This window comes from Eptatretus burgeri, chromosome 8 (assembly GCF_056783735.1).
Source record: "Eptatretus burgeri isolate ZD-2024b chromosome 8, Ebu_testis_v1, whole genome shotgun sequence".
Classification (NCBI taxonomy): domain Eukaryota; kingdom Metazoa; phylum Chordata; class Myxini; order Myxiniformes; family Myxinidae; genus Eptatretus; species Eptatretus burgeri.
Genome location: NC_140968.1, coordinates 57,616,412 through 57,641,422, shown reverse-complemented (window position 1 = coordinate 57,641,422; position 25,011 = coordinate 57,616,412). Strand labels below are relative to the sequence as shown.

Genomic DNA, 25,011 nt, shown 5'->3' with positions numbered 1-25,011 from the left:
CCTGCAAATGGAGATCACAATGACACACACACACACACACACACACACACACACACACACACACACACACACACACACACACACACACACACACACACACACACACACACACACTGGGTCACCCAATCAAGATTGGGTTATTTTGACGATAAAAACATGAGCAAAAGTATTCATCCTCAGTAATGGAAAAAGTAAGCAAAATACCCATCCATAGTGATGGGAACAGTTTAAGCTAATCGATCAATTTAAATTGAGCTACTTATATCACCCACCACAAAATCGTGGTGAAATGTTTGGTGGTGGAGGTTGGATTTCTCTAAGAAGAGGAAAAAATATAGCTATTTTAAATTTTGTGTTACTCCATGAATATCTGAATTAAATTTACTTTAATCCAGATGTTGATATTGATTTTATAGATTACTGAAAGGGACAATAGATAGTCGGGTCAATTTATGACAAACAACCACCAAACCCACAACAAATTGCAACAAAAGGTTTTTCAATGGTTTTAATTCCTACTGGATATACTGATCAACAGAAAAAAGTCTACCAAAATCTGACATCTGGAAATGGGTTAAAACAGTCATTTTCAAAATGGCCACCACCAGGCTTTGAAATAACTAACACAGCTATAACTTCTTCAATAATTGTGATAAAAACATAATTGTTGGTTCTGGTCCATGGTTTTAATGGATCAGAAATCCACTGGTGTCAATAAAATTTAGATCTGATCATTATTTAACCTGGAATCCAAGATGGCGGCAAAAAATGAAGGGCGTAAAATCAATAAATTGTCTCTATATAATCAAACCTCTGTTAGGCAATCACCAAACATTTATCAAATTCTAACAAAAGGGTTTTCAGTCTTCTCTTACCAGCTTATCTCTATGTACAAGAAATGAGTGAACTGGAGAGCAAACACCCAGATGTGTATGAGAAGTTTCAAAATGACTTCCATGTGATCTGGCAAACAAACCAGTTTTGGGCAGGCCTCAGCTGTGATCTGGTCATCGAACAAACACTCATGAGATCACAAAAGAGCACCGGTGGCTTGACTCATGGCAGTAAGATGACAGAGGAACACCTAGCATTGTGGACAATGTCAGTCCCCATAACATCTGAGGTCAACGTCGCCATGCAGGACTTCAATGATCTCACATACGCAACAAGCGAACAGCATAAAGAAGCAACTGGTGCCAGAATTGAAAGACATGCATTCGACCTCTCGAAGATAAGCACAAAGCTGAATGCATTTTCACCTTTTCCTCTGATCCTACATTGAGAAATATCATAAATGGTATCGTGGCAAGCGAAGACATCAACGTGCATGAATATGAAGCTGTTGGGAACAAAATCATCGAGAGAGTGATTGGACAACCTGTGTTTTCCTTCTCCATCAAGAGGACAGAGAAAGTAAAGACCCTGGGAAATTCTAATGCTCTCCAGGTTGCTCCTCACAGAACCATCAACTCCAGTGTGCTATTCCAGCGATTCCTGGTGGTATCCCAGATAGGTGATTTGTCACTTGAGGACGTGATGAGTTTTGAGCTCAGTCCATACCCTCCATCCCTCTTTGAGGACAACAAGATCTTGAGGAAGGCCGACAAACCTCAACTCGCTCAAGCCGTCAATGACCACTGTACCAAGGCACTGGCATGTGAAGCAGTACCTGACACCACACCTTCAGCACACCTTAAGACTGAAAGGTATGTTCTTGATGGTGGATCCTTGCTGCACAAGCTCAAGTGGAAGAAGGGAGATACATATGGCAAAATAGCCAGAGCATATGCGGACTTCACAACAAAACACTATGGGACAGCAACTGTTGTCTTTGATGGCTATGGTGCAGGCCCTTTGATAAAGGATAACACTCAGCAGAGACGGGGACAAGCCAACAGCTATCCGACTGTGAACTTCACCGGAGAAACTGAATTTGACGGAAAGAGAGATGAATTCCGATGTGTCGGCAGTAACAAGCAACAGCTGATCACCTTAATAGGTGATCAGGTGAAGAAAGTGGGCTGCACAGTTATTCAGGCAGAAGGGGACACTGATGTGGACATTGCCAAGACAGCCGTAAACAGCAAAATTCTGCATTCCACCACACTAATCGGAGAGGACACAGATTTGTTGATGCTTTTGCTCCATTACTGTATACCAGATGGAAAACCACTATATTTCAGATCAGACAACCAGTCAAGAAGCAATCTGATAGTATATGACATCAATCGGATGAAGCATCTTCTTGGCAATAAGTTGTGCACTCAACTATTATTCCTGCACGCCTTCACAGGATGTGATTCAACATCTCGTGTGTATGGCATTGGAAAAAAAAAATCAGTCTTTAAGAAACTCGTGGAAGATGATCAAGGCCTCCAGTTGTGTGCAGATACATTCAATTCGAGAGGCGTCAGCCACGCTGAAATAAAGAAACTTGGCAGCCAAGCGATGGCCGTTATATTTGGTGGGGAGACCACAAGTTCTCTGGCAGCCATGCGCTACAAGATATTCACAAAGAAGGTCGCTGCTGCCAGGTCTTTCGTGACACCTGAACGTCTTCCCTCAACGGAATCTGCCACCAAGTTTCATTGTCTCCGAGTGTACTACCAGGTCATGGTTTGGATGGGGATGGAGGGTGACCTCGATCCTCTGGAATGGGGCTGGGGACTTGAAGACAATCAATTTGTACCTATAATGACTGCCATGAATGCTGCACCAGACACTCTTATGAAGATGATACACTGCAACTGTACCACATCTTGTGACACACCCCGTTGCAGCTGCAGAAAGAATGGGCTTCCGTGTACGTCTGCATGTGGATCATGCCAAGTGACGTTTTGTGACAATCCACTAAATCAAGCCTCTGAGGAACTAGAGGACAGTGATGAGGACTGAAATTGTAACCTAAACTGCCATTATGTAATGTTCACAAATAAATGTTTCAGTGGCACCAGGTGAAATGAATGCGAGGGAAAAACCTTCGGAGTGTAGGCTTTATTTCACTTGATTGAAGCCGCTTCTACAGACACATCAGTGAATACATGTGCAGCAAGGAATACATGTGTAGCAAGGAGTATATGTGCAGCAAGGTATACACGTGCAGTCGATCACCGCAAAATAAATCAGCAATTAGCACGGAGTCCGGTATACTCTCAATTCTTACCATTCAACGAGAACCAAGTGAACCACCGCCGTAAATGACAATGCCCCAGGGACAATTCCACCAACCGTGCGGAATCTCTGTTTTATCTGTCCCATGCGCGAGCCGTGCGACATGTGATCACGCGTCACATCCTTCAATTCATCACATTCTCCCCGTCTTTAAAATGTAACTAGAGACTCAACTAACGCACCATGATTACTTCAACGCTATAGGAGTATACATTTCAAGCAGCGTGAACAATTTAAACTACAGAAGCATACATTCCAAGCAGTGAGGATTATTTTGAGTTTTCGGAGCATGGTAAGGTGCCATCGAGGGATGCCGATAATTCCCTTTACAGATCGAGTCGGCGAGGGGGTTTTATCCGTCAACCTCACCGGGAGTAAATAGTGGTTTCACTTGAGGGAGGCTTCCGATCCTCTTGGGGAGCCTCGACTCGTGCCGGGGATGACTCCTCAATCGCTCTTGGGTGGAACGCGGCAGCTCCGTCGCCACCATTCCCGGGTGGAGTTCCTGGGGGGGAAACACCTGGGGAGGGAATGTCAGAGGGAGGAGTACCAGATGGAGGAGTACCTGCAGGAGGAGTACCTGCGGGAGCCAGATGGCGAACCGACACAGTGGTCTCCCTTCCATCAGGAAGTCTAACATGAGCATACTCTGGATTAGCATCGATGAGTTCGACCTCCTCCACCATTGGTTCATACTTGCTTTGTTGTACTGGGCGCTTCATGAACACTGTTCTGGGATAGGTTAGCCAGTTGGGCACCGATTGGCTGTCAACATAACATCGTTGGTGAATAAACATTCGTTCGTGAGGAGTAGCATTGGTGGACGTACAGAGCAAAGAGCGTATGGAATTCAGAGCGTCGAGTAGGGTAACCTCCCACCGCTCGGGGCCCAGTCCTCTCAATTTCAGTGCCAGCGTTATTGCTTTCCAAATGACTCCATTATACCATTCCACCTGCCCATTACCCTGTGGGTTGTAACCCGTCGTTCGACTAGTTGCTATGCCGTGCTCAAATAGGAACTGTTTTAACCTGGCCGACATGAAACACAGCCCTCTGTCTGAATGTATGTACGAAGGTTTCCCAAACATGGCGAAGAGGTCAGAGAGACATTTCACGACAGTGCCCGAGGTCATATCCGAGCACGGGAATGCGAATGGGAACCCTGAGTATTCATCAACAACAGTGAATATGTATCTGTTGTCTGTCTCGGTCGTCAGGGGTCCTTTGAAGTTGATATTTAGTCTCTCGAAGGGAGAAGTGGCCTTGATCAATCTGCCGGGAGCGGCGCCATATAATCTGGGTTTTAGTTCAGCACAAGCAGGGCAAGAAGCATTCATTTGTTTAATATCTTCGATAGAATAGGGAAGGTTTTGTCTGCGCACAAAATGTGCCATTCTGGTTACCCCCGGGTGGCACAGAGACCCATGAAGGTCTTGCAAAGCCCGACTGATTGTCGCCGAACAGTAGACCCGAGAGAAGGTGTCTGCAGCAGGGTTTTCCCTCCCGGGCCGATAAACAATGTCGTAACTATAACAAGATAGATCTATCCGCCATCTCATTATTTTCTCGTTCTTAATTTTTCCGTTATTTTTCCCATCAAACATGAAGGCAATGGATCGCTGGTCCGTGACAAGTGTGAAGTGATTGCCCAGTAAATAATGCCTCCATTTACGTAGGGCTTCGACAATAGCGTACGCTTCCTTCTCTATTGCCGAGTGTCTCTGCTCGCTTCCTGAGAGAGTTCTCGAGAAGAACGCGACGGGTCGTCCGGACTGATTGAGCGTCGCGGCGATCGCGTGATCGGAAGCGTCCATTTCCACCACGAACGGCACCGAGCTGTCGATCGATAATACCATGGAATTACCGATATCATCTTTGAGGCTGTGGAAAGCTTTTACAACAGTGACATCTGGTGGGAAGTTTTTGCAATGCACCAGGGGATGTATTTTTCAGAATATTGGGGGATCCATCTAGCGTAGTAAGCGAGCATCCCGATCACCCGACACATTGTCTGCAGGTCATGAAGTGGGGGTAGCTCACAAAGTGGGCGCAGTGGTTCAGGATCGGGCTTTATTGTGCCGTCGGCTATTGTGTAGCCGAGAAGATTAATTTACCTTGCCGAGAATACACATTTCTCATAGTTGAGGGTCAGATTATATTTTCTAGCAATGCTCAAGAATCTGTCCAGATTCATATCATGTTCCCCCCAATCCTTACCGCACACCGTGACATTGTCCACGTAAACAAGTGTCTTTGAGGTTTTCATCCGAGATGATGTCGTCCATAACTCGTTGGAAGCAAGCTACTCCATTAGTGACACCGAACGGAATCCTCCTGAATTGATAGAAGCGTCTATCTGCCTGGAACGCGGTGTAAGGTTTGTCTTCCTCTCGAATGGGAATTTGATGATGGGCGCTTCGCAAATCGATGGTGCTGAATATTTTGTAATTGGCCACGCGTTCGACCATCTCGTCTATGCGCGGCAAAGGGTAGGCATCGAGTTGGGTGAAGCGATTGACCGTTTGAGAGTAATCAACAACCATTCGTTTCTTATGGTTCTGGTTGGTGGCCACCAACACCTGCGTGCACCATGGCGAATCGCTCGGTTCTATAATACCTTCTTCCAGTAATCGCTTGGTCTCAGAAGTGATGAAGTTCATATCGGCAGTGGTATATCGTCGCGATTTGATCGCTATCGGTTTACAGTCCGGCGACAAGTTAGCAAACAGCAGGGGGGACAATACCTCTGCGGTGATCAGAGCATTTAGAATTAGATGAGGTTTGCTTCCTCCAAAGGGTATTTCGATGCTCGCGTGCTGCTTGAGGACATTATGACCCAGAATTACATCTGCGCATAAATCACGAAGCACCAGTACCCTTACATCCCGATGCGTGTACCCTTTTACGTCCAACTCAACATTGCAGTACCCTCCTATGCGGGACTGTAGTGATGTGGAGGCCATGCATACCGTATTGTCTGTCGGGTGGATCTTCCATTTCCTGCCCTTCACTAGCGAGCTGTTGATGAAACTTTCAGAGCTACCGGTATCAATCAGAGCCTCAGCCATATGCCCGTTAATTCGTACGTTGATGATAACTTTGGATAGATTCCCCGGTGAAGCTGCTGTTACTTTCTTTTGTGAGTAGAGAGCCGCAGAAGTGGGTTTATTTCTTCTAAGAGTAGATTTGCATACCCTGGCATAATGCCCTTTCTTGTCACAATTCATGCATGTGGCATCCCTGGTGGGGCATTTGTTGCGGAGGTGTCTTTTATACCCACAAAATAAGCATTTACCAACCGAAGTAGTTGCTGAGGAGTTTGTCGAGGTCTGGGTATCCGATTCCTCGGGTTTATCTCCATCCTCAGTGTCGGAGGTGCCCCGGGGGTTCCTTGAGTTTCCGCCATAGCAGCGTTCATTAGCAACACCGGTGTCCCATATGACTCAGATTGCTGCTGAGCCGTATCCATAGCTTGGGCCTGGTCAGCTACCATTTCAAGAGTGGGTTGTGCTTTCTCCAGTAAGCGTTGCCGAATGGGGGCTGACCTGAGCCCTTGGATGAATGCCTCTCTGGTCGCTTCATCTCGGTGTTCCTCGGCGGTTACAGCCCGGAAACTAAAGTCTTTGCCCAACTGCCTCAGAGCTTGCAGGAACTGATCGATTGTTTCCCCGGCTGCTTGCCTGCGTGTCTTGAGAAGATGTCGTATGTATACCTCGTTATTGCACTTCACGTAGAGCGCCCGCAGCACGTCGATCGCTGCGCCGTAGGTGTCACACTCCGAGAAGAGCCTGAATACACTGGGCGAGACATGGTTCACAAGTGCGGCCAATTTGTCGGCTCCCTCTTCAATAATGGTCAGATAGTGTGAGAAGGAACGGAACCAATGCGACCATTTCATTTCCGAGTCAGTAGAGTTTGGGTCTGCATCGAACCTCTCCGGCTTGTAGATCTTGTCCATCGTCGGTTGAGGGAGCCGAAGGGATCAAGTGAAATAAATTGAAATGAATGCGAGGGAAAAAACCTTCAGAGTGTCGGCTTTATTTAACTTGATTGAAGCCGCTTCTACAGAGACATCAGGGAATACATGTGCAGCAAGGAGTACATGTGCAGCAAGGTATACACGTGCAGTCGATCACCGCAAAATAAATCAGCAATTAGCACGGAATCTGGTATACTCTCAATTCTTACCATTCAATGAGCACCAAGTGAACCACCGCCGTAAATGACAATGCCCCAGGGACAATCCCACCGACTGCGCGGAATCTCGGTTTTATCTGTCCCGTGTGCGAGCCGCGCGACATGTGATCACGCGTCACGTCCTTCAATTCATCGCACCAGGTGTTCAGTGATTTTGGTTCAGATGGAAAATTTCTTGATTTTTGCACTCGTGAATTTTGCCACCATCTTGGATTTCATGTTAAATACCTATCAGATCTAAATTTTATTGACACCATTGGATTGCTGATCCATTAAAACCATGGACCAGAACAAACAATTATGTTTTTTTATCACAATTATTGAAGAAGTTATTGCTGTTTTCGTTATTTCAAAGCCTGGTGGCGGCCATCTTGAAAATGACTGTTTTAACCGATTTCCGGATGTCAGATTTTGGTAGACTTTTTTCTGTTGATCAGTATATCCAGTAGGAATTAAAACCACTGAAAAACCTTTTGTTGCAATTTGTTGTGGGTCAGGTGGTATTTTGACCCGACTAATAGCGAACGTAGTGAGCTTCATACTTAACGCGTGCACATGAGAGAATAGGAAACAACAACAATGATGAGATTTTTTTTTAGATGAGATCCTGTTCTAGGCAGTGTAGTTGTCGTTGTGAAGGTAATGTTGAGGATTTATTTTTTTCAGATGAGATCCTGTTCTAGGCGGTGTAGTTGTTGTTGTGAAGGTAATGCAGAAGTAAAATGTTGAGGTAATATTAATTTTTTTAGATGAGATCCTGTTCCAGGCAGTGTCGTTGTTGTGAAGGTAATGTTGAGGATTTTTTTTTTTCAGATGAGATCCTGTTCTAGGCGGTGTAGTTGTTGTTGTGAAGGTAATGCAGAGGTATAATGTTGAGGTAATATTAATTTTTTTAGATGACATCCTGTTCCAGGCAGTGTAGTTGTCGTTGTTACGGTAATGTTGAGGATTTTTTTTTTCAGATGAGATCTTGTTCAAGGCGGTGTAGTTGTTGTTGTGAAGGTAATGTTGAGGATTTTTTTTTTCAGATGAGATCCTGTTCTAGGCGGTGTAGTTGTTGTTGTGAAGGTAATGCAGAGGTATAATGTTGAGGTAATATTAATTTTTTTTAGATGAGATCCTGTTCTAGGTGGTGTAGTTGTTGTTGTGAAGGTAATGTTAAGGTAATATTTATTTTTTCATTGCAAAAAGACTGTTTAATTTGATATATTTAAGAAGCGAATGCAAGAAGATTTCTATGTTCGCTTCTCGGCTTTGCCTATTCCATATTAAAGAGACTGACTATATTGCATGAAAAAAAGTGAAATGAAAATGTAAAATTACCAATCGGCTGCTTTTCAAAACACAGCGCGGAAGCGGCCACCGTGAATAGGAGAGAGACAAATCCACAAACAGACGCCACAGCTCATGTTATATAATAGATCCAGATGCCGGGTTTGGCAGTTTCACTTCTGGTTCCGGGTTTGGCGCATCGGCAGGTCTCCTTCAGGTCTAATCTAACAGCTTTCTAATCTCTGTTGACGATCTCAAAGTTAATTTTCCGGTCATTATCTGTCCCGTTTTAATTGTTTTTCTCACCTTCATGTTACTGTGTGTTCCTCGTTCGGTTTTGTTTCAAAAATCGTGCTATTTTGTGAGATTTCGTCGAACTTGTCTTTCCCAGTGCTTGAGGCCTATCCTTGAGGCTTGAGGGCTACCGGTCCCACTCGGTGTACGATTGTGTTTATTTGTTTTTTCTCCCCATTATCTTCAATCTCTATATTCCCCACTTTCCGAAAATCCCCCATCCCTCCCAATTAATCTCTCTATTTCTTATCTTAAATCCAAAAAAAAACAAACAAAAAAAAAAACCGCTACTTTTCTCTGATTCTTCTTCTTCATCTCTTCCTCCTCTTTCCTCTTCTTCCTCCTCTTCTTCTTCCTTGATATTTTCTACAACACTTCCATGACCTTATCTGTTGAAATCTCTCCCAAACATTAATAATAATAATAACAAAAACGATCTCCAATAAGGCTTCATCTTCCTCTTTAACTCGTGTGGTACTCTTCACTGTACCACAATGCACTGTTCTACTATTTAAACAGACTGCTCTCAATTTGACCTCTCCTTCATACCTTGCCTAAAAAAAATCCAACTGTTCCAGCATTTCTTCTCTCCATTCCCTGAATTCACCTTTATTGCATCCATCAAGAATTGTGTTAAATCGCATCTCTGACCTAAAACTTAAAAAAATCCCCAGTTTGCGATGAATGTTCGCTTTCCATCAACCAATCTTTTTTTCCAACTTCAGTGCCAACTCACCCCTCTCACCCCTCACTCTCAAAGCAACCATCCCACTCTTCTCCCTCCAAGCCTCCCTCCCAACTCTCTCAAAAACTCCCCCCTCACCTTTCTCCCTCCATTCATCCCCCTCACTCATCCTTCTCAAAGTTGCACCCCCTCCCTTCCACAAAGCTGCCTCCTTCCACTGCCCTCTCACCTCCATCTCTTCACTCCACCTCCTCAAATCCTCAACTGCCTTCTTCCCCCTCTCTTGTCCCCCTCTCCCCCAGCACCACAGTGCCTTTTCTCCTCATTCAGCCCCCTCTCTGAGCTATTCTGCAATCCCCCACACTCTTTCATCAACCCTCCTTACCTCCCCCCCTCGTCCCTTGTCCTACCCTCCCCCTCCCCCCAACCCCTGCACCAAAAGCGTCCTCCCCAACCTCTTCATTAAAAGTGTGGACCTCAACTATCCAGGACCTTCGCCCAAACGTTTCAGATCTTTCCATACAGGTTGCCACTGACAAACCAGACATAATCTGCCTAACAGAAACCTTCCTCCCCCAAGACGTGTCTGACTCCCAAGTATCTCTCCCTGGTTACTCCCTCCTCCGGTTTGACATACCTGAGCCTCGTCCTGGTGGAGGAGTTGCTCTCTTCATCAAAGACTCTATTCCTCACTCTCCATGCACTGCCATCACTCCCCCACACCCTCAGGAATACCTCTGGCTACGGCTTCCCCTCCACTCCCACCTCTTGTTGGGTAGTCGATAGAGTCGAAAAAAAAATTCGGGAAATTTTTTATTTTTTTTGATCTACCCTTATTTGTTGGTCGTGGTGTCAGTCTGTCCGTGTGTGTGTGTTTGTCGGGGGGTTTTGACCCCCTTGCAGTTGTTCGATTTTGATGAAATTTGGGTGGTAGGACCAGTTTATGACCTCGTGCCGCGTAGGTACTGGTTGCTTACGCCCCTTTGGTTGCCTAGCAAGGGGACTTTTATTTTTTGAAAAATCAAAAATCAGGCCACGACCCACTGTGGGCAGTACATTCAGCCTTATTGTTAAAAAATTCCAGCCGGATCCTATGAAAACTGTTGGAGAAGATAGACTTTGAATGAACCCTGGTCGAAAACAAAAAAAAACGAAGTTCCTTATATCTCAGAGACTAGGAGACAGATATACATGAAATTGGAATGGTAGATTCATGGTATGTCCTAGTTATGTGTGAGAAAGAACCGTTGTCGTGGACCCCTCCGTTGCCTCACAACGGCCAAAAAACCTCTAAATGTGGGGGATTTTTTTAGGAAAAAACAATCTGCAGCATTAACCCTTGAAGCTGGAACCATGAATTTTCTTGTGCTTAATCCTCAGGTCATTCCCCATCGAACGGGCCCATTGCATCAGGTTCTATTGGGTAGTCGACTACCCATGTCTGCCTACCGGCTTGTTTATATGTGTACTGTACCATCCACCAAACAGTGATGACTCAATCTACACCTCACTATCCGAAAACATGGACCAACTTCTATCTTCTCATCCAAACTCTCTCTTCCTCAAATGTGGCGACTTCAATTGTCATCATGCCAGTTGGCTCGGTGTGGGTACCTCTCTCACCTGTCATGGCACCTCAGCAAAAGCTTTCTGCGACTCATTGGGACTGAATCAATCAGTCAACTTCCCGACCCGGATCTCAACCAATGGTACTCCATCTCTTTGGATCTGATTTTGACAAATTTCCCTGACAATATCTGCTGCTCTTTCTCCGCTCTAATCGGTTCTTCTGACCATGTCCTTGTCAAAGTGGACATCTCTCTGGCTATTATCAGAGAACCACCTCACCGCCGTCGAGTCTGGCATTTCACTCAAGCCGACTGGCAGGGTCTCCAAGCAGCCATCAAACTTATAGACTTGTCTACTATCGCTACTTTCTCCAACATCAACTCATCCTGGGAATTCTTGCAAAGAAACCTGCTCTCCCTCATGCACAGATTTATCCCCTCTCCTCTTCAGTTGCCCTACCCTTCCTCCTGCCCATCGTTCACTGAAGGTTGTGGCGAGGCAATTGTCCTGAAACAACTTGCCTTTGCCTCATGGAAAGCAAACCCAACTGAGGGCAATCTCAGTTCCTTCCATAAAGCTCGGAACAAGTGTGTGTCTACCCTCAGGAGAGCCAGAAAACAACATCTTTCTAATCTCAAGTCTGAGCTGTCAAACCGCTCTCCCTCCTCAAAATCCTGGTGGTGTCTAATCAAATCTGTTTCTGGTGTATGTTCCCCCTCCATCCCTCCCTTACCTCAAATGGCCGCACTGCAGATACCGCACGTGAAAAAGCTGAATGCCTAAACTCGGTGTTTGCAGCTAAATATTGTGTCCAAAACTCGTCACTTTCTCTACACACCTTACCCAGTCGCACCCAACTGTCCCTTGACTCTGTGTCCTTTTCTTCTGACAAGGTGGAAAGCTTGCTATGAAACCTCGACTCATACTCTGCAACCGGTCCAGACGGCATCAGCCCACGTGTCCTCAAAGCCTGCTCTTCTGTTCTTGCTCACCCTCTCTCTGTTCTATTCACCATCTCAATTGCTCAAGGTCATCTGCCATCTGCTTGGAAATCAGCAAACGTCACTGCCCTGCATAAAAAAGGTGCAAAAACAGATCCCTGCAACTACAGACCAACCAGCCTTCTCCCAATCATCAGCAAGGTTATGGAATCCATCATTGCTTCAGACATTAAATCCTTCCTCTTCTCCAATGGCCTGATTTCCGATCATCAATTTGGTTTCAGACCAGGTCACTCTACACTGGATATGCTGCTTCTGCTCTCCCAACAATGGATGGAGGTCCTCAATGCCAGACAGGAAATCCGAGCCATATCCCTGGACATATCATGTGCTTTTGACATGGTCTGGCACCCTGCCCTGCTCACCAAACTCTTTTCCTATGGTATCCAAGGCCATCTCCACTCATAGCTCGCAGACTTCCTCTCCTGTCGCAGTCAACGTGTGGCCCGAAATGGAGTTCTTTCTTCCCCTCTTCCTGTCCAGGCTGGAGTTCCTCAAGGTAGCATTCTGGGCCTTGTTGTTTTTCTGGTTTTCATCAATGATCTCTCCGACTCTCTGGAAAATCCTCTATATCTCTTTGCTGATGACTCTACCCTCTGCTGTACCATTGGTCATCCCTGAGATCGGCAAGCAGCAGCTTCTTCGCTCACTGCAGATCTGGATAAAATCACAAACTGGTCCAACACGTGGAACATGTCTTTCAATCCGGACAAATCTCACACTCTCACTATTCGTGGGGCAACTTGGCATAACAATTGTGTATTTTGTGAGGAAAGCACCAAATTTGGCATACGAGTAGCTGATCATATTATGAACAGATTTGGATATTGGGCCATCTCAAATTCAGCCGCTGTTCGCTGTGGCAGCCATTTTCCACTGCCATCAAAAATTTTGGGATGGCCCAATATCCAAATCTCTTCATAATATGATGGGGTATGTGTGTGCCAAATTTGGTGATTTCTTCACAAAATGCACAATTGTTGTGCTATATTTATCTAAGTTGCCCCACTATATGTCTCTTCGAAAGAACCGTTTTGAAAAACCCCCCATCCACTTTCTCAACAATCCTCTGGAAGAAGTCCTTTCTTTCAAGCTTCTGGGTCTCACTATCTGCCATGACCTTTCCTGGGAAAGCCACATTTCAAACCTTGCCTCCAAAGCCAGTCGCCAACTGGGAATCGTCCGTCGTGCAAAGTCCTTCCTCGGCCCACCTGAGCTCCTGACCACTTACAAAGCTTTTGTCCGCAGCCTGATGGAGTACTGCTCTCCCGTGTGAGCTGGTGCTCCTGCCTCCCACCTTTCTCGGCTTCACGCTGTAGAAACCAAGGCATTTCAGATCATTGACATCTCCCGCAATGAGGCTGAGTCTTTGGGCCTCTCACTCAATCACCGCAGGCTGGTCGGTGGTCTTTCTGTCTTCTACGGTCTCCTCTCCAGCCTCGCACCCCCCCCCCCACTGCTCTCTCTCTGCGATTTGTCCCCACCACATTTCCACAGGGCCCTTAAGGTTCGCTAACAACCCCCTTTTTTTCAAAACTACCAAAATCACGAATCACTGCTCACCTTCACTCTTTCATTCCTCTTTTTTTCTCGCCTTTGGAATAAACTCCCTCACTCTATTCAATCCCATTCTTCCCTCCAGGCCTTTAAAACAGCTGTTCACCACCACTTCTTATCATGCCCCATTCAAATCCTCGATCTTTTCTACCCCCGATAACCCACCCAAGCCCACCTCCTTCAAATTCCCTGCTTTCCTTCCTGAAAGTCCCTGTAATGTCCATCTTCTATTCCCCATGTTCCCCGTCCCATCCTCTCCCTTCCACAGATCTCCTAATGTCTCTGTTCCCCACTGTTTTGTCCTTCCCACTCCCTCCCCTCTTGTCTCATGCCCCCCCCCCCTTGATGTGCGTTGTGTGTTAGGTCTCACACGAGCCTCGACAACGTATCCAAAAAAAACAAAGAAACAAACAAAAAAGATTGATGTTTAAAGCTGCAGCAAAACTAACCCTGGAGTGCACCACAGCAAATGGCATTATTTCTTTGTTTGAGGTCGGTTTCTCCTCAGTCTCATGTTGTCCATCATTCTGTTGCCTGTCTTTATTCTAATGACATATCTTTGCACATTTCTCCTCAGTCTCATGTTTGTGAGCAGTCTGTTATAGCTCTTTATTCTGTTGATGTGTTTTTACATTTTTACACATTTCTCCTCAGTCTCATGATGGTGAAGAGTTTGATATCTCTCTGTTTCTTCAATGATGCTCGATCACACAGTATGCCCTTATTATTCATTAGAACATCATTTTGATGACTGTGGAACGTTTGTATGTTAATTTTCATTATGCATATGGAACATACCGTATTTTCACGACTATAAGGCGCATATAAACGTCTTAGATTTTTGTCAAAATGTGCGACGCGCCCTATAGTGCAGTGCGCCCTTTGTGTGTATAAAAGAACAGGTATGTGCGGTATGCAGAACATTGCTGTTTTAACAACCCCGAAAATGGCAAAGAGACACGCTTATGAAGCTCAGTTTAAACTGAAGGCGATCAGCTATGCGGAGGAACATGGGAATCGAGCCGCGGCGAGGAATTTCCAGATCAACGAGTCGATGGTTCGAAAGTGGAGGAAGCTGGAAAACGAGCTGCGACAGGTGAAGAAGACGCAGCTGAGTTTCCGTGGAAACAAGGCGAGGTGGCCAGAGTTGGAGGAAAGACTTGAGCAGTGGATCGTTGAGCAAAGAGCAAGTGGGAGGAGCGTTTCGACGGTCACGATCCGACTGAAGGCAGTATCGATAGCGGAGGAAATGAAAATCGAACATTTCCACGGAGGTCCGTCTTGGTGCTTTCGCTTCATGAAACGGTGCCATTTTTCCATCCGGACCAGGACTACGATAGCGCAGCAACGTCCGGCGGATTATCAAGAAATGATGGAAAACTTCCGCTCCTACTGCAGCAAGCACATCTGCGACAAACGGATCCAGCCGAGCCATCGGCGTGAACCGGCCGTTCAAAGTGAGGCTGCGAGCGGCGTGGGAGCGGTGGATGACCGAAGGAGAGCACAGCTTCACAAAGGGTGGAAGGCAGTGCCGGGCGAGTTACGCCACAGTTTGCCACTGGATTGTTGATGCCTGGGCTAACGTGTCTGCTGGCACTGTTGTCCGAGCTTTCGCTAAAGCCGGCATCATTTCGGAGGAGCCGCACGGTGCAGAAAGTGACTCTGACGGCGAGGAAGGTGGACCTGCTAGGTTGGGTTTAGCGCAGTTCGATTCCGAAACAGAGGATGAGGATTTCGATGGATTTGATTAAAGACTATTACCGGTATTTGATTGTTTTAGTATTTTTGTAACTAATACTTTAATAAAGCACAACCAAACTCAATTTTGCTCCCGATCTATTTTTAAATACGCACACTTGTGTGCTTGTGTGAGTGTGTTGTTGTACGGCGGACGTACGTAGTAGAGGATATTCATATAAAACCCGCGCCCTATCGTGAGGAGCGCCTTATGTGTGTGTCAAATACAGGAACGGCACACACAACTTAGACTGCGCCTTTTGGCACGGTGCGCCTTTTGGTCGTGAAAATACGGTACATAATTGAACGCAATTCGTTCGATTTCCAACAAAAACTTCACCTTCAAACATGATGCAGAAGTGTCAATGCCAAAGCCAAGCTCTGCCCCTCTCCCCGCTGATTGGCAAAAACACCGTTATTTCAAGTTTTAACTTCAGTTTAATCAAGATTTGAAAGTTTCTATTGTGATGTTGACCAACCATGTGTGAAAATGATGTGGTCCAGAAAATGTCGGGACAAATGGATGAGGTTCAGGTTTATGTAATTGTTTATATATATGAAAGAAAGGCTCCACACACACCAAATCCAAATTCCTGAGACGGTACCTGCCGAGACGAGAAGGAGGTAGTGGCCTGATTGAGCTCAACCAAGTGCACGGAGTGACAACTGTAGGACTGGCTGAATATGTAAAAAGTTCAACAGACTCTCAAATCCAATTTGTATGCAAACATGAATGAAGAAAGCAAGCCAGAAAAAGTATCCCTAACTCACTTTCCAAAAATATTTCCAAAAGCAGATGTGAATCGAATGTCATATATGATGCTGAAAGAACAAGTACAGTCTCAATTATTGCAAAAAAGACAAAATAAAAGTCTCAAATGAAATATCAACAGAGCAGAGATATATATATATATATATATATATATATATATATATATATATATATATATATATATATATATATATATATATATATATATATATATATATATATATATAGTTGGACAGAATGAGCACAGACTAAAAGGCTCATTGTAATGGCTAAGGAGAGGTCAGCTCAACTGGGATGGAGAACGAATCATAACAAATGCCCAAGGCAAAAGACACTATACCAATGGCTTTAAGAAAATGGTGGGACTGAGTCAATTGGACAGGTGTAGATTTTGCAAGGTAAAAACAAACTATGAGTCACCTCCTTTTTGTATGTCAAAAACTTACGTAAGAACAGCTGTACACACAAAGACACAACAAAGCACTTGATTAATCCACTGGCACATACCCCAAAAAATTTAACATCTCGGTCACAGAAAAATTATGGAAACATGAACCTAAAGCAATCATTGTAAACAAGGATGGAACGCTTACGTGCAACCTGATGATCCTATCAAGCGTGAACATAGAAAACAAAGCGATGTGAGTGGATATAGTCCTGAGGTACAAAATGAAAGAAGGCATTGCTAATTGAGGTGTTAATACCGGTGATTTTGGACTAACGATGCAGAAATCAAGAAAATGACCAAATACCAGGACCTCAAAAATGAAGTGAAAAGATACTGGAATTTGAAGAGCACCAAAATTGTGCCAGTGATCATTGGAGCAATGGGAATGATGAAGAATAAATAACTGTGTGTGTGTGTGTGTGTGTGTGTGTGTGTGTGTGTGTGTGTGTGTGTGTGTGTGTGTGTGTGTGTGTGTGTGTGTGTGTGTGTGTGTGTGTTTTTTTGTGTGTGTTTGGCCATCTTTCCTTGTTAATACCCTTCTGATATATAATTATAATTGTAGTCGAACAAGACTTTGGAAAATGGTCAGACTTACCAGATATGAGATCATCATGCTTTGTGTTGTCTCTGCACACCCCGCAGGCCATATTCTTGGTGGATGTCCTTGTCCAGGGTCTCATGCCACTCTCATACCAGCCACACCTCCACACACCATGGACATGCAGAGCTTTCTTCCAATTTCACTCAATCCAACAGCAAGCCTTTTTCCGAACTTCAGTTCTGTGAGTTGCATTTACACCCTCATAATCACAGCCTCTGGAACATTTAAACCTTATAAGATGTGGGAAAAACACAACTTGAAGTGAAATGAGCTTGTTCGTCTTCTTCTCACTATAATGGAGCAAACGTGGATATCACAGAAACTCCAAAATTGACATGAGGAAATAGCACCACCTTTGGTGGTAGCCAGTATTACAAATCTTCTTCCTCTATCTTATGACCAGCGAGGTACCCATACTATGCACAGTAGGGGACCTACATCTTTAAAACAAAAAAATGTTTGCATCAAGAAATTCCACATTCCTGTGACATCTTCAGTCGAATGTCAGGCTTGGACAGCCTGTTTGTGATTGACTTGGGCAAAAAAACTTACTGCAGCTGACCCTAATGGCGAAACTGCAAATGCCGAATCCATGAATATCATGGATGGAAACACTCACATAATTTCCTCATTCTCCTTTCAACTCAATCTCTCTATATTCATTCCAAACAGCATCATTCCAATCACAAATTAATACCATACAATTAATATAACGAAATACAAACACTTGTGAGAAAAATTAATACAGATGCCGTTCTCACATGACAACCAATACAGATGAATCTGCTGGCGAGAAAGGGCGGAGACAAAACACTTCATACGGATTGAAAATTAAATTGATTGATAAATCACAATTTTGTTGAGAAATTGATCAAACCTCCCACCAAACTTCGGACATCTGCTGGGATCTGTGACCCTAGTATGGATAAAAGCAGGGGTCGTTCGGGTGGAAATTCAAAATCACAATTGTAGTGAGATAGTATCAAAGCAGCGAATGTTGCAGCCAAATCCGTGATTGTGTTTGCTTTTGGATCGGGAGCAGTTTCGTACGTATCGAAAGTCAAAATCATAATTGCATTGAGGCATTCATGAAACCTCCCACGCAACGTAGGACATCAGCTGGGACCCCAAAACGTTCCACAGAAGGTTTGACGGGGCTATCCCCAAAACTGAGGGAGTAGTTCGGGGATAGATAGACAGACAGACACTCATGCTTTATTATATAGATGTGGAGTATAACATGTTGTGATCAATAAAATTTATTTCAAAAATGATAAAATTATAAAGTGCATTTCCAAGACTGTGCCGCAGCACATTGCCCACCAAAGGTGAGCCAAGAATGATGCCCGCTAGCAGTGTGACCACTCCTTGGCTTTTTTCACAAGATCTTGGCTATTTGTTGTTCACCTTGGTGTCTTGGTTTTCTATAGGTTTTCTTTCCGTATAGGTTTTCTATTATCATCGCTTTTCCGAAACCTTGTGAATTCTTAGCTTTTTTCATTGGCTCACCTTGGCATTTATGAAAATGAGGAGTGGTCACACTGCCCACTAGTCAATTTCCACAATGCTTTAAATTTGGCAATTGATCAGAATTCGAAAATATTCTTCATTATACAGTGAAGCTTCTTTCCTTGTAACCAAAGCCTTTTTCATAATATTTTTTGCCATACAAAGCAATATTTATAACTTTTGTTACGGTATTCCTGCACTCTTTGAAATTTGTTTCTGCATTTTGAAAATACCAAATTCAACAAGGAATAGCTATCATGGCTATGCGTTTGTAAACATGTAAGGTTCACAAATGTAAAGTAAACTAATATTCATGGAGCTCTCACAACATTATCGTCTTTTCTTTCTTCATTAATTGACAAACTTCTCTCCAATTATTTATCTCATTTTTCAAATAACCCACAACGTTAAGAAACAAATTGTGTCGAGTTACAGCTTCCATGAGTTATTGTCATGGTAATAGTTGGTGCCTTAAAACTGCAATATAAAAATGTCCAATATACTGCAGAAACTCAACATCTGAAATGGAAAAAAAGGAAACATTATTTGAAGTTCAGTACAAATAAGCTGGCAAAGAAAAAAAATCAATTTGCCTTGAGGTGGAAGTGCAAACTTGCTTCAAATTTCAATTGTGTTTTGCTTAAACATGAATTTCCACTTTTACACTTTTACAACTACTTGGTGAACAATTCACCGTTCACCAAGCATTTGCTTCATGCAATAATCCAAGTCCATTCTCTTCTATTGGTCCCTATCCTCTTGAAAGTAGCATTGTGTTTTTTGTTTTGTTTTTTTATTTTTGCACACAATGTTGAGGCTCGTATGCGAGCTAACACACAGAAAGCAGGGAATTTGAAGGAGGTGGGTTTGGGGTGGATTAACGGGGGCAGAAAAGATCGAAGTTTTGGATGGGTGAAGGTAAGAGATGGTGGTGAACAGCTGTTTAGAATACCTGGAGTGAAGAGTGGGATTGAAGAGTGTGTGGGAGTTTATTTCAAAGGTGGGAAAAAGAGGAATGAAAGAGTGAAAGTGAGCAGTGATTCTTGATTTTGGTGAATCCATTATAAAGTGTTAGCCTAATCCATGTTACATGCCAGGCCAAAATAAAATAAAAGTGATTTAAACCTCGAAGTGTTGGTTAGCTGACTGGAGCATTCTTTCTACAAAGAAGCAGGACACGTAGGTGGTTCCAGGATACGGGCCGTTCTGAGTCTGGGAGATTGGTGGTTAAAACCCTGGCCGAGTCATACCAAAGACTTTAAAAATGGTACGTGTTGCTTCCTTGCTTGACACTTGGCATTTAAAAACGGAGAGCACATGGACAAATAACCAGAAGTTGGTAATAATAGCGCAGGCTTTGATGGGTCTAATGGTCTCCTCCTGCATCAAAAGTTCCTTGTAAGGGAACTAGTATTATTAGTCCCCTTCCAGTTTCACCGGAGGAGAGTATAGGTTTGCTCTCCGTCCGTCCGTCTGTCCGTCCTGCCGTCATCCCTCTCACCTGTGGTTTTTCCTACTTTTCTCCAATACCCTTTAACACACGCAACTAAAACTTGCTACATGGCTTTACTATGATTAGTTACAGATCAAGATCGAGTTTCAGGACGTTTCGTCAAATTTTCACAGTTATACCTTTTTTGGACTGAGAAAATATCGTATAGAAAGGGGACATGTATTGCAAAGCAATTCTCACTCTTGTTGTACACTGCTCTTTCCCAATTCCGAATCCAGGCAATGCATGGCATAATCACAAGACGCCGAAGGAAGGGAGTATGTACTCAGTTTTTACTCTGTGTGTTTGTTTTCTTGTTTGTCCTGGTGATATCTCAGCCATCCTTTGAGCGAGGAAGCTGACATTTGGGGACGAACATGAAGATGTGCTTTTGGGAAAAGCAGTATTTTTAAAGTTTTTTGACAATCAATTAATTGATTAATTTATTGATTATTTTCAATTTATTAAATAGTTATTGGATTCGATATATATATATATATATATATATATATATATATATATATATATATATATATATATATATATATATATATACACGAGATATCCCTTATTGTCAGGTTTTGTGTGTGTGTGTGTGTGTGTGTGTGTGTGTGTGTGTGTGTGTGTGTGTCTGCAACGCGAGGCTCCACAGCACGAACCACCGTACCGATTTCGATGAAACTTTGCCAAAAGGTGGAATATATACTGGGAAGGTGCGCGTTTGAATTTCGTTGCCTCGCAACCACCTGTTGCTGTACAGCAGCCGAAAAACCGCGTACAGTATTTTCAATACTTGTCCTTCAGTTTTGAATGTAGAAAAACGAGACTTCGGAATTCAACACTTCGAGATATTTAGAAAATTTTACTCGAGCCGATTTTTGATTGACGTTTTATTTTTCAAATGGTCGTCCTTCAAAAATCAGGTGTCTATTTACCGTCATTTAAGGTGTGTATACAGTGTTTGTAAGGAACTACACCGTCGTTCCACCTTCGATCTCTCCTCTATCCAAACGTTATTGACCAAAGTGAAAAGGATCCAAAATAAATGGAATCACCGGCATTTCCGTCTTTGTGGATTTCTCATAATATGTTTATTTATTTACCGAAAACGATTCTCCACCCAAACACCACCTCCAATTATTTATTTATTTACCGAAAACAATTCCACGATCCACACACCACCTCCAATTATTTATTTATTCACTGAAAACGATTCCATGACCCACACACCAACTTCAATTCTTTATTTATTTACTGAAAACGATTCCACGACCCAAACACCACCTCCAATTATTTATTTACCGAAAACAATTCCACGATCCACACACCACTTCCAATTATTTATTTCCCGAAAACGATTCCCCACCCACACACCACCTCCAATTATTTATTTATTTACCGAAAACGATTACCCACCCACACCACCTCCAATTATTTATTTATTTACCGAAAACGATTCTCCACCCACACCACCTTCAATTATTTATTTATTTACCGAAAACGATTCCACGAACCACACACCACCTACAATTATTTATTTATTTAGCGAAAACGATTCTCCACCCACACCACCTTCAATTATTTATTTATTTACCGAAAACGATCAAGACCCACACACCACCTCGAATTATTTATTATTTAAAGTGGGCGTGGCTTATGAAAAATATTGTGTGGCTCAGGAGGTGTAGTCAAACAAGAGCATTGAGAGAAGTTTATCGAGTTGTGCGTGCGTGCGTGCGTGCGCGCGTGCGCAACGTGAGGCTCCACAGCACAAACCAGCAAACCGATTATTTTTCAAATGGTAGTCCTTCAAAAATAGGGTGTCTATTTATCGTCATTTTTTTATGAGGAGTGCCAGTTGGCAAAATACGCAATAGGAAAAATCTTGCCAGGCAGAGGAACAATTGTATGTGAACCAATACGTCTTCTCAATGAATCTTTGTCGGTGGATCGGTCAGAATGAAAAGCATCGTATCCAGTGCTTCGATCCTAGCGAATCCCTCATCGCCTACCGGCTTGTTTGTTTTCTTTCTCATCTGGGCAATATCTCAGGTACCTTTTGATCTCAGAAGCTGATATTTGGATGTGACAGTAACCAAATGATTTGGCTATAAAGGATATTTTTGTTTCATTGATTAATCAATTAATCGATTAATTATTCATTTTTCGATGACTTAATTTTTAAAAAGTTAATGATTTGGATGAAACAGTGGTGATTTTGGTCTGCTATTATCCAATTAATTAAGACCTTAATTACATTATTTTGCAATTATTATTTATTCATTTTAATTATGCAATTAATCAATTAATCCATCAATGATTGTACACCACTCCCTCCCAATTCCGTCTCCATGTGCTGCATCGCCAAGCACTGGAGGCATCCCAACAATGTCATGCGCTGGAGGATTTGATATTTATTTATTTGGCATGGGGGCAGTGTCCTTTGAATGTATATGCACTTGTTTTTTTAATTATTATTATTATTATTATTATTATTATTATTATTTTCTATATATAATTCCAGCAATCTCTGTGTGTGTCTGTCTGTGACCACTGTTTCTCGACAACCACTTGTCCGATCTAATTGATACTTGACAGGTATATTGCTGGGACCTGAGTATGTGCCTTTTCAAGGTTTGATATTAATCGGACAAGTGGTTCCAAAGTTATGGCCATTTGTTTACCAAACCAATGACAGGACACGTTGCTGCGTCGGCGTGGCCTTTGGGGGAAGAGATCCTCAGCCGCGTTCCCCATTACGGGTTACAACATACGGACTTCCGGATAGTGATGACTTACTGTATTCTAATAATTTCTCGATTTCTTATGCGCATTTATAGATGAACACAATGCCCCAATCCAGTCATCATTTACGAGAGCGAAGGAATGGACTGTGTGGTTGTTTGAAAGTTTTTTTGGGGGGGTGGGAGGGGGTTGGGGGTATTTTGCGGAGGGGTTGCACGTACGGCCACGCACGTACGGCGACGCACGCACGGCCACGCACGTACGGCCATGCACGTATGGCCATGCGAGGGTGAAGGAACGGCCTGTGTGGTTGTTTCTGGCACGCGGTTTGAATTTTTTTTTTTTTTGCATGTACGGCCACGTACGTACGGGCATGTACTAGTTTTTATAAAAGACCGTGGCATCTTCAATACCAATCAACAACGAGTAATAGCAGATTAATCCTCTAGTTTAACGATCTTCCAAAAGATGACACACGCTTTGATTCATCACCCTGCCCACAAAAGATCAGGGTGATAGTTTATAGTTAGGTCGTAACTTGAATCCAGGCAAGACAGCTCAAAGACAAGTGCACATACCTACAAGCTATCCTGTCAACATCAAAAGTAATGTACAGGGCAAGGTGAAATGAAAAAAAAATTACCAGGAAAAATTTGGAGGATAGAGGATAACTTACAGCATTTGGAGAACTTGAAACACTAGGAACAGGCTGAGGAGCAGGATAAGTGCACAACTGGGCAATCATTGTGCACCACCACGAATTGTTGTGCCCAACTCTGTACACAATGGGAAAAAAATTAATGGACTGGAATAAATAATATCGTTGTGAAGGCGAATGTCAATTTGCATCGGGAGGCAACATAAGTGATGAATTTTAACAACTAGAAGTTGATAAGAGCATGTTTACTGCAGTGGGAAAGGAGTTGTAACTTACTTTTGAAGCATTTTACTCTGACGAAGAGCAAATTCTCAAAGCATCAGCAAACCTCGTTTATTGTGGTGGTAAACATGCCCTTATCAAATGTTAGAAGATGGGTCTCCAGCATAATGTGCATTTTATTGTGAGGATATAATGCACCCCCCCCCTTTTCCCCCTGCAAAATGCTGAAATTTTGATATCCTAATATTTTCCATACATTGGCCATTCTTCTTTATTACTCAGCATATATTGTTGTGGAGCCGGGCGTCGGTTGCGAGCACGACCGCGAGGTGGAGCAGTAGGGTCGACTCTACCGAACACCCGGAATCTAGATCGTACCTTTCGGAAAACTCCGACAGGTACGGGTCCCTTACAGGACCGTGAATCGTCAATAAATCAACCACGTGGGACAGGGTTATCTGCCAAACTTCAAAATACCTAGAGGCCCACGTGGCGAGCTACCGAGGATTCACACCCTCGAGGGCACTCGTACAGGACGAACCGTATGCGTGCTCGACCCGTGCGTAACCCGAGCGAATGGTTACCGAGGTCCCATCGGCCCAAATGTACAACTTGCCGCTTCCCAAATTTCCCAACACGCACCATGACCGTGCTAAGCCAATGAAAAAACACAAATACGAGCCGAAACATTTAACAGGGGATTTATTTATAATGGGGGGCAGGGGAGCATGCAAGGAGCAGAGTTATCCGATTATAAGAAATGAAATGCAATGTACAAGCAAAAGCACTTATCCAGTTTCTACTTAAAGACGGGGCCCCACGGACACACACACGCACACACAGACCCCAGAAAGAAAAATGGACCTTCCCGCCTCGTGCGGTTTGGCCGAGATGAGTGAACCAGACCAGCGTCAAGATGCGACCAGCCCATCGTCAAGGAGAGGTGACCAGCGTCGACGAGATAAGACCAGCGCTCCAGCAGAACACGCGCTTGAGCTGATGGAGAACCAGACTCCAGCGACAGGACGAGATGAGAGCAGACGCCGGCGACAGGACGAGATCAATCTCCCCCGTTCGTCCA

The 25,011-nt window shown here is 43.7% G+C and overlaps 1 protein-coding gene across 7 annotated transcripts in view; it reads left to right on the top strand.

Moving 5' to 3' along the window:
* The window catches only part of LOC147021813 (zinc finger protein 385D-like), a 406,813-nt gene that overhangs the window by 180,618 nt on the left and 201,184 nt on the right, over positions 1-25,011 (top strand). For all 7 annotated transcript variants that reach the window (XM_085892201.1, XM_085892198.1, XM_085892200.1 and 4 more), the window contains one exon: positions 17,346-17,485. In XM_085892201.1, coding sequence (XP_085748327.1) covers positions 17,346-17,485 — 140 coding nt within the window. The remainder of the gene's footprint in view (positions 1-17,345; positions 17,486-25,011) is intronic.